Source organism: Beta vulgaris, chromosome 9 (genome assembly GCF_026745355.1).
Source record: "Beta vulgaris subsp. vulgaris cultivar EL10 chromosome 9, EL10.2, whole genome shotgun sequence".
NCBI classification, from domain to species: domain Eukaryota; kingdom Viridiplantae; phylum Streptophyta; class Magnoliopsida; order Caryophyllales; family Amaranthaceae; genus Beta; species Beta vulgaris.
The window spans coordinates 5,428,469-5,438,514 of record NC_079210.1 but is presented as its reverse complement, the minus strand read 5'-3'; the positions used below and the strand labels follow the sequence as shown (position 1 = coordinate 5,438,514).

Below are 10,046 nucleotides of genomic sequence, written 5' to 3'. Positions count from 1 at the left end.
ACAGTTGGGTGGTCTAACACCAGTGAGGGCTTCCCAAAGTTGGCCTAGCAGAAATGTCTCTGGTTTCTTCCTTTCCCCCCTAACGGTCATACCAAATAGCTGTGCAAATTGACGGAGGGTCAGTCTCCTATCCACATTGGAAATGCGAAAATACAGGACATGGTCATTTTGAGCGTGTTTTCGAATCTCTAAGGAACTTAGAAATTCTAGGGTCAGGTCCGCATATGTGCCATGGTACAAGGTGAGGAATTGTTCTATTCCCATACCAACAAATAATGTGCGGGTAATTTCAGCAATACCCAAAACATGCAAGAGGTCACTATGAACAAATCGGGTGGGGCAATCATACGGTGCTTAAGTTTTTGAAAACGCACCTTTTGAGCCTCATCCTTGAAAATTATATGAGGAAAGTCAGGATCTACCTCAATTGCAGTAGGGTGAGAGCCACGTGTACCTCTCGCCCGCCATTAGAGATGATGAAAAACCTGCAAAAACAGAGCAATGGTGGAGAAATTGAGAATTTCACAAAAATTTGAAGGAAATCATCTCATAATGACCATAAATTTAAAACGCAATTTGCAAGGTTAATCTAGCAAAAATCACCATAAAAATCAAACCTTTACTCAAGAAAAACCCAAAGAGGAAGTGAGAAGAAGGAGGAAGAGGAGAGAGAGTGAGGGGAAAAGTTTGTAAGTAAGATGGGAATTTGGTGAATGAGTGAAAGATTAGAAATTTTAAGAATTTGAAGTGGAGATGGTGAGGAAAGAGAGAATTGGGGTTAGGGTTTGAGAGGAGAGAGAAAGAGTGAGAGGAAGAAGATGAAGTTAGATGGGGGTTTGAAAGAGAGTGAAGGAAATCAGAAAAATCGTGGGTTTTATCTCGAGAATCTGCGTCTCGCCCGATCGGGCGGGTTTCGCCCGACCGCCCGAGCGGAAATTCTTCCTTAGTTTTTTTCGTGTTTTCTGAATTTCTCTCTTGGATTTGTGCTTGCGCGCCCGACCGGGTGGATTTCGATCGACCGCCCGGGCGGAATTTCGTCCTTAGTCAATTTTCACGTCTTGAATGGCCCAGCTTAAGTGTGCTTGCGCGCCCGCCCGGGCAGAATTCGCCCGACCACCCGGGCGGTGCCCAGTGCACATAATTTTGTTCCGCTTTAGTCCGTTTTTTTCTCATGTTCCTGCAGTAGAGTTCCACACTTGTGCAAATTTTTTTTTTCACTCCAAAATCACTCCAAAAAAATAAAAATAAAAAATAAAATAATAAAAAAATAAAATCAAATCAAAAGAAAAAGAAATGAAAAAGTAGGAAATTGGGTTGCCTCCCAATAAGCGCTAGTTTTTAAGTCATTAGCTCGACCTCCTCTAGTATCACTCAGGTGAAGGGATGGAGAGTATGATGTCAACTTGCTCAGCAATGGGATCTCCAGCTCGGTAATGCTTCAATCGGTGGCCATTGACTTTGAAAGTGTCTCCTTGCCGGTTCCAAAGCTCCACTGAACCATAAGGAAAAACCTTGTAGACCTTGAATGGACCGGACCACCGCGAACGAAGTTTACCAGGGAAATAGCTTCAGACGAGAATTAAAAAGAAGAACCAAGTCCCCTTCCTTGAACTCGCGGCGCACAATTCCCTTGTCATGCCACTCTTAGTCTTCTCCTTGTACAATCTAGAACTCTCATAAGCATCCAGACGAAGCTCATCAAGCTCAGCAAGTTGAAGGAGTCTCTTCTCGCCCACCGTGTGAGAGTCGAAATTGAGGCTCTTAATAGCCCAAAATGCACGATGCTCTAACTCAACAGGGAGATGACATGCTTTCCCATAAACAAGACGATATGGTGTGGTACCTATGGGGGTCTTGAATGCTGTCCTGTAAGCCCATAATGCATCATCAAGTTTAGCAGCCCAATCTTTTCGTGTTCGTGCAACCGTCTTCTCTAGGATAGTTTTGATCTCACGGTTGGAAACCTCCACTTGTCCACTAGTTTGGGGATGATATGAAAGTCCCACTCTATGATGCACCCCATACTTCTTAAGCATAGCTTCAAATTTATTCTCCAGAAAATGCTTACCTCCATCACTAATCAAAACCCGTGGAATGCCAAAGCGAGGAAAAATAGTTTTCTTGAAAAATCTACTAACCACACGAGCATCATTAGTTGGAGAAGCAAGAGCCTCCACCCATTTGGAGACATAGTCCACAGCAACCAGAATATACTTGTTCCCATAAGAAGAAGGGAACGGACCCATGAAGTCTACACCCCACACATCAAATATCTCCACTTCAAGAATAGCGTTAAGAGGCATCTCATTCCGACGGGAAAGATTTCCCGTTCTTTGACAGCGATCACAAGAATGCACATAATGATGAACATCCTTGAACAAAGTAGGCCAATAAAAACCACATTGAAGAATTTTCGCTGCAGTTTTATTAGTACTAGCATGGCCTCCACAAGGTAAATCATGACAATGAGATATAATAGAGGATACCTCATTTCCAGGAATACACCTTCTAATACCCCATCGCGCAAGACTTGTAAAGGAAGGGCTCATCCCAAAAATACCTCCTCACATCCTTAAAGAAATTCTTCTTTTGTTGAGATGAATATCCATGAGGAATAGTGTCACTAGCCAAATAGTTGGCTATATCAGCATACCATGGGATCTCTGCAGTGGCTAAAGCTAGAAGCTGCTCATCAGGAAAAGTATCATCAATTGGTAGAGCCTCATCACCTTCAGCATCCATAACAATTCGAGAAAGGTGATCTGCAACAACGTTCTCAACACCTTCTTGTCTCGAATCTCCAAGTCAAACTCTTGTAACAACAAAATCCACCGAATCAAACGGGGCTTAGCATCCTTCTTGCTCATCAAATATTTAAGAGCCGCATGATCAGTGTGAATTATCACCTTCGACCCCACCAGATAGGACCGAAATTTCTCCATCGCATACACCACTGCTAACAGTTCCTTCTCAGTTGTGGCATAGTTCATCTGGGCCGGAGTAAGAGTCTTGCTTGTATAGTAGATGGCATGCAGTTTACCATCCTCCCTCTGACCCAATACTGCTCCCACTGCGTAGTCACTAGCATCGCACATAATCTCGAAAGGGAGATTCCAGTCAGGCGATTGAATTATAGGAGCAGAAATAAGAGCCGCTTTTAACCTGTGAAAAGCCTCAGTACAAGCATCAGTAAACACAAAAGGGACATCTTTGCCTAAAAGCTCAGTTAGAGGTCGAGCAATTTTGGAAAAATCTTTTATGAAGCGGCGGTAGAATCCCGCATGACCAAGAAAGCTCCTTACTCCTTTGACAGAGTTAGGAGGTGGTAAACGCTCAATGACCTCTATTTTTGCTTTGTCGACTTCAATGCCCCGATGAGAAACAATATGACCCGAACGACTCCTTGTTGCACCATAAAATGACATTTTTCCCAGTTGAGAATCAAATTAACTTCTTTGCATCTATGGAGCACCTTTTGTAAATTAGCAAGACAAACGTCAAAAGATGTTCCATAGACGGAGAAGTCATCCATAAATACTTCCATAGAGTTCTCAATAAGACTGGAAAAAATTGCCATCATGCAACGCTGAAAAGTGGCAGGAGCATTACACAGTCCAAATGGCATCCTTCGATATGCAAAGGTGCCATAAGGACATGTGAAGGTAGTCTTTTCCTGGTCACTTGGATGAATAGGAATTTGGAAAAAACCAGAGTATCCATCCAACCAACAGAAAAAGGAGTGTTTTGCCAGTCTTTCTAACATTGATCAATGAAGGGGAGGGGAAAATGATCCTTGTGGGTGGCCTTATTCAATCGTCTATAATCAATACACATGCGCCACCCTGTCACAGTCCTAGTGGGAACTTGCTCACCCTTATCATTCTTGACAACGGTCATACCTCCTTTCTTAGGGACTACTTGAACAGGGCTAACCCACTTACTATCTGAGATAGGGTAGATTATACCTGCATCAAGCAATTTAAGAACCTCTTTCTTGACTACTTCCATCATATTTGGATTAAGTCTTCGTTGAGATTCTATAGAGGAAGCATGTTCGTCCTCAAGAATGATTTTGTGCATGCAAAATGAGGGATTAATACCCTTGATATCATCAATGGTGTACCCAATGACATTCTTATATTTCCTTAAAATAACGAGCAATTTTTCAATTTGAATGTCATCAAGCTCAGAATTAACAATACAGGGTATGTATCATTGGGACCCATGAACACATATTTCAAAGTAGAGGGAGAGGTTTCAGTTCTACCTTAGGAGGCGTAGTACTCTCCTTAGTGTCCTCAGAATGCAGCAATTCCTGGAGAGGCTCTTCAGCTTCTGCAGTGGCTCGTGTCTCCTCTAGAAGTCTCTTGTATTCCTTAGTCTCCCAATCTTCCTCATCAGCACTACCCATCAAGACCGTTTGTAGCGAATCATCCAGTTGCAGATTGAAAGCCTCTGCTTCTATCACCTCATCAAGAGCATCCACTCTATAAACAGTTTCTCCCATAGAAGGAGAAGTCATGGAGTTTGTGAGTGTGTACTCCATCTTTTCATCACCTACTTCAAAAGTGATTTTACCCTTCTTCATGTCAATAATGGCTCCAGCAGTGGCCAAAAAAGGTCTTCCAAGAATTATGGGAACTTGTGCATCTTCCTTCATCTCCATGACGACAAAATCACAGGAATAAAGAATTTACCCACTCGAAGAGGAACATCTTCAAGTATACCAAGTGGAAACTTCACTGTCCTGTCAGCTAGTTGTAGAGAGATGCGTGTGGGTTTTAGTTCGCCCATGTTGAGTTGCTTGCAGATAGATAACGGCATGAGACTAACACTAGCCCCAAGATCACATAGAGCATTCTTGATAGCAATATCTCCAAGCTTGACCGGAATGGAATAGCTGCCCGGATCTCCTAGCTTTTCTGGAAGCGTATTCTGCAAAATAGCACTACACTCAGCAGTTAGTGAAACAGTGACATTTTCTTCAATTTTTCGTTTGTTAGAGAGCATGTCTTTCAAAAACTTAGCGTAAGAAGGCATCTCAGATATGGCATCCAAGAAGGGTATGTTGATGTGTAGCTTCTTCAGGATGTCAAGGAACTTCCCATATTTCTTTTCAAGTTTTGCCTGTGCCAATCTTTGAGGGAACGGAACAGGTGGCTTGTATGGTTTAATAGGAATGACAGTGGGTTCCTCTTTCTTAGTCTTCTTAGCTTCATCTTCCAAACCCGTCTTCTCTTGAACTTCCTCACTCAACTCTATAACCTCTTTTGCAGTGTTGTGGTGCTCAGTTACCCTCCTTGTAGGCTCTTGCAATTCCTTACCGCTCCTCAATGAAATGGCATTGATATGCCCCTTGGGATTTGGTTCAGTTTGCCCAGGAAGTTGGCCTGAAGGTTTAGAGAGGTGGCTTATTTGTTGGGCTAGTTGGGTCATCTGACTCTCCATCAATTTATTATGAGCAGTGATTTGTTGGAGAGAGTTGTTGAAAAATTCATTCTGCTTGGCTTGGTATTCAACTTGCTTAGCCTGAGAGGAAGCTAAATTCTCCATGATAGTCTCAAGGTTGGGTCGAGAGGATGATGATGAAGGGTTGAATGGTGGTCTTTGTTGGAAACCAGGTGGCTGGGAGTAGTTGGTGTGTGGAGGTTGAGGTTGGTTATTTTTGTAGGAGAAATTTGGGTGATGCTTCCAACCTGGGTTAAATGTGTTTGAGTATGGGTTGTTTTGTGGCCTTGTATTTGTGTTAAGGAGGGCATTGACATGCTCATTCCCGCTCCCAGATTATTATATTGACACTCAGTGAAGGAGTGACCTTGCACTTCACAAATCTCACAAATAGGCGCTGCTGGTCCGCTACTCAACTGATCAACTTTAGCTGCAAAACTTGCACAGTGTTAGTTAAAGTAGCAATAGCATCAACCTCATACTTACCTCCCTTTTTAGGGGCTCCACGAGATATACTCCAGTCATTCAGGTAATTGTTGGCAGCCATATCATCCAACAATGTCTTCGCGGCTTCTGGAGTTTTTGCCATGAAAGTACCGCCAGATGCGCATCAATAGAACTTCGAACTTCATGCTTCAGACCATTGTAGAATGTTTGAATCAGCAACCACTCAGGAATGCCGTGGTGTGGACACTGCCTTTGCAAAGCCTTGTATCTCTGCCATGCTTCGTAGAGAGACTCCAATTCATGTTGTTGAAAGCCAGATTTCTCATTTCTGAACTTGGAAGTTCTCATAGGAGGGAAGAATTTGTAAAGGAAAGCCTTCTTCAGTTCTGGCCATGTGGCAATCTTCCTCACTTCTTCTTCCTTAAACCATTCCTTTGCTTCGTCCCTGAGAGAAAAAGGAAAAGCACAATACCGAATTAAATCGTCAGAAACATTAGTTAATTTCAAAGTATTGCATTTTTCTAAAAAGTTAGCCAAATGATTAGTAGGGCTCTCTTTGGGTGTTCCCGCATAGGAATCCTGTGAGATAAACTGGATGAATTGTGGCTTGAGCTCAAAATGATTGGCAGCGGTTGTCGGTCTGTTTATGGTGGTGGTGGTCTCATCGGGCATAGCATATTCCCGTAGAGACTTTGGTGGTGCTTCGTCTCCCATTGTTGGTTCTTGTTGTTGTTGTCTTCTTCGACCTCCTAATCTCCTTGCTGTAGCTTCGATCTCGCGATCAAGAGTAATCAGATCTTGTGGACCCTTGCTACGAGTACGCATGCAACAAAAAGACTGAAAAAAAGAGATCAAACAGCAAATAGAGTGACAATGATCGAACAAAGACAGTTTAGCTAAATAAAATCAAAGATAAACTAATCTAATACCGTTAGTCCCGGCAACGGCGCCAAAATTTGGTAGGCGTGTCGCGCACCTATCAAAAATAATTACCTAACTAACTTCCTAACTATGTAGCAGAGCAAGTCAGGGTCGAATCCACAGGGACAAACGTATCAAACACTAGATATCTTGACTCAATTTAACTAAACGAGTGACAAACAATGATGAAAAGGGTGTTGACTAAGACTAACACTAAACTACAATAATTACTAAGAACACACAAGATATAATCAATTGACTAAAACATCTAGAATTAAACATCACCACTAGCATGACCAATACATGAATAAATTCCATCCCAAATAACATAATCAAGAATCCAAGAGGAGTAATGCACCCTATAATTACCAAATATCTCTCCCGAGTACCAATGACTACTCTAAACAAGCAATCAAACCTATTCCCATAGAATCATGCAAGAAAGAGGCATTAAGCATAGCATCACAATTAAATTCCTAGCAATCCCATCTAACTATTCCCATAGAAGATATTCATACCATTGATTGGATCAACAAAACCATCTAGATTCAATTCCCATTGAAAATAAGATATACGGAGTCAAATCAAAATCACCTATCCCTAGTATGATAATGAGCATAAGAACAATCCAATCAAACAAGAACAATTGATCATATAAGTTGGGATTAATGGTCGGGCGGTCGTCAGGTCTGATGCTTCTTCGTCGCGCCTGGCCGGGCGCCTTTCAGCACAATAGTCATTCGCCTCGCCCGACCGCCCGGGCGGATTTCGCCCGGTCGGGCCCGCATGTAAAATTCGCCTGGCAGCTTTAATCTTCTAAAATTGGCTAAGTAGCATTCGCCCGACCGCCGGGCGGATTTCGCCCGGTCGGGCGCGGGAGCAAATTTTCTTAGAACTTCAGCTTTCGATTTCTGACTAAGTAAGACTCGCCCGACCAGCCGGGGCAGATGTCGCCCGGTCGAGCGGTCATCAGGTTTTTAGGCAAATGTGAGATTTTCGCGCGTCCCGACTTCATGCCTCATGTAGCGATGTCAGGGATTAGGAAATGCACCAAAATATGCTTGTTCCTATAATAATCAGCCTGAAAACACGAATGCACTACAAGACACACATTAGTACTAAAAAAGGGCTCCGAAGAGCGCAATTAATACCAATAATCCATGGGAAATGGGGGTAAAATTCTATATAAAATAGACATATCACTTGTTATAGTTGACGATTTTTCAAGATACAGTTGGGTTATTTTTCTTCATAGCAAAGACGAGACATTTGATGAGTTTGTAAACTTTGCTAAAAGAACACAAAGAATAAGTGGTTTTATAATTAAGCATTTGCGTTCTGATCATGGTAAGGATTTTGAAAACTCCAAATTTGATGAGTTTTGCAGTAATGAAGGACTTGACCACAACTTCTCAGCTCCTAGGACTCCACAACAAAATGGCATGGTGGAGAGGAATAAACTCACTTTGGAGGACATGGCAAGAACAATGATAATAGCCAGCAATCTTCCGAAGAACTTCTGGACTGAAGCAGTAAATACGGCGTGCTATATCATTAATAGAGTCATGATGAAACCCATTATCCTGAAGACCCCTTATGAGCTACTCAAAGAAAAAAACCCAATATCTCATACTTTAGAATCTTTGATTGTAAATATTTTGTTCATAACAATGGTAAAGATAATTTAGGAAAATTTGATGTTAGAAGTCATGAGGTTGTTTTTATTGGATATGGTTTAAATAGTAAAGCATATAGAGTTTACAACAAAGGAACAATGTGTGTTGAGGAAAGCATCCATATTATCTTTGATGAAACTAACTCCATGCAGGAACTAAGTCATGAAAATGACTTTGAAATTGGACTGACTCGTTCTGAAGAGTCAGTGAACCTTAATGAGGAACTAACACCTGCAGTACTGACAAAAAGCATATTCGTGAAAAAGAGATAATTGTTCCTGATCCTGTCATACAGGAGGAACAGGTAGAAGAAATACATCCAGAAAATGAAACAAATGAAGATCCTTAAGTAGGAGGAGCAGAGACAAGGAGATTTGAACCAAGACCATGGAAACACCTGAAATCCCATCCCTTGGATTTAATCGTAAGTGATATTGAAAAGGGAACTCAGACGAGAACCCAACTGAAAAAAATTTGTGCTTTCCAAGCCTTTTGTCCATGAAAGAACCTCGAGATCACAATGATGCCCTTCTGGATTCTAACTGGATCAATGCCATGCAAGAGGAACTGAATGAGTTCCAGAGGAACAAGATCTGGCATCTTGAGACCAAGCCTAAGAACCAAAAGGTGATTGGGCTGAAATGGGTCTTCAGGAACAAGCTGGATGAGCATGGAACAGTCATAAGGAACAAGGCCAAACTCGTAGCAAAAGGGTACAATCGACAAGAAGGTATTGACTTCGATGAAACCTTTGCTCCTGTAGCTAGAATAGAAGCAATAAGAATTTTGGTTGCCTTTGCTGCATTCATGGGTTTTAGGTTGTACCAAATGGACGTCAAATGTGCCTTTTTAAATGGGTATTTAATAGAAGACGTCTATATGGAACAACCTTCTGGATTTGAAAACCCTAATCTTCCTAACCATGTCTATAAGCTAGATAAAGCTCTTTATGGGCTAAAGCAAGCTCTTAGGTCATGGTATGAAAGACTCTCAAAATTCTTACTTTCTAATGATTTTATAAGAAGAAAAGTTGATAGAACCCTGTTCCTTAAATCTAAAGGAACATACATTCTAGTGGTTCAGATTTATGTGGATGACATAATTTTTGGTGCAACTAACGAATCTCTTTGTAAGGAATTTGCTGAGTTAATGCGTAGTGAATTTGAAATGAGCATGATGGGAGAATTAAACTTCTTTATCGGCTTGCAAATCAAGCAAACTGAAAGAGGAACAATGATCCATCAGCAAAAATATGTGAAGGAGTTATTGAAAAAATATGGGCTGGATTAGCAAAAACCAACCATACTCCAATGGAACAGGAACAAGGTTAGATGAGGATCCAAGTGGTAAGTCCATAGATCAGAAACTTACAGAGGTATGATTGGTTCCTTACTTTATCAACTATAGTAGGCCTGATATTTCCTTTAGTGTTGGTTTATGTGCTAGATTCCAATCAAATCCTAAGGAATCTCATTTGACATCGTCAAAAGGATCCTTAGATATTTGAAAGGAAGTAATGATCTTTGTTTATTCTATCCTCGAAGTGACATCTTT

General features: G+C 41.5%; 1 protein-coding gene, 1 non-coding gene and 1 pseudogene across 2 annotated transcripts; 1 reads left to right on the top strand and 2 right to left on the bottom strand.

Annotated features, from left to right (window-relative positions):
- Positions 1–1,367: 1,367 nt before the first annotated feature.
- LOC130590141 (uncharacterized) lies at positions 1,368–4,660 on the bottom strand (annotated as a pseudogene).
- LOC104896404 (uncharacterized) lies at positions 4,657–6,037 on the bottom strand. Its single transcript, XM_057392138.1, has 4 exons — positions 5,935–6,037; positions 5,816–5,878; positions 5,128–5,696; positions 4,657–4,935 (listed from the first exon to the last, which is right to left on the bottom strand). Exons 1-4 carry the CDS (start codon positions 6,035–6,037, stop codon positions 4,657–4,659), a joined length of 1,014 nt encoding a protein of 337 aa, XP_057248121.1.
- Positions 6,038–6,124: 87 nt separating this feature from the next.
- Positions 6,125–6,231, top strand: LOC125493952 (small nucleolar RNA R71). The gene has a single exon (XR_007270275.1). It is a non-coding gene; the product is annotated as a small nucleolar RNA R71 (small nucleolar RNA).
- Positions 6,232–10,046: the final 3,815 nt, after the last annotated feature.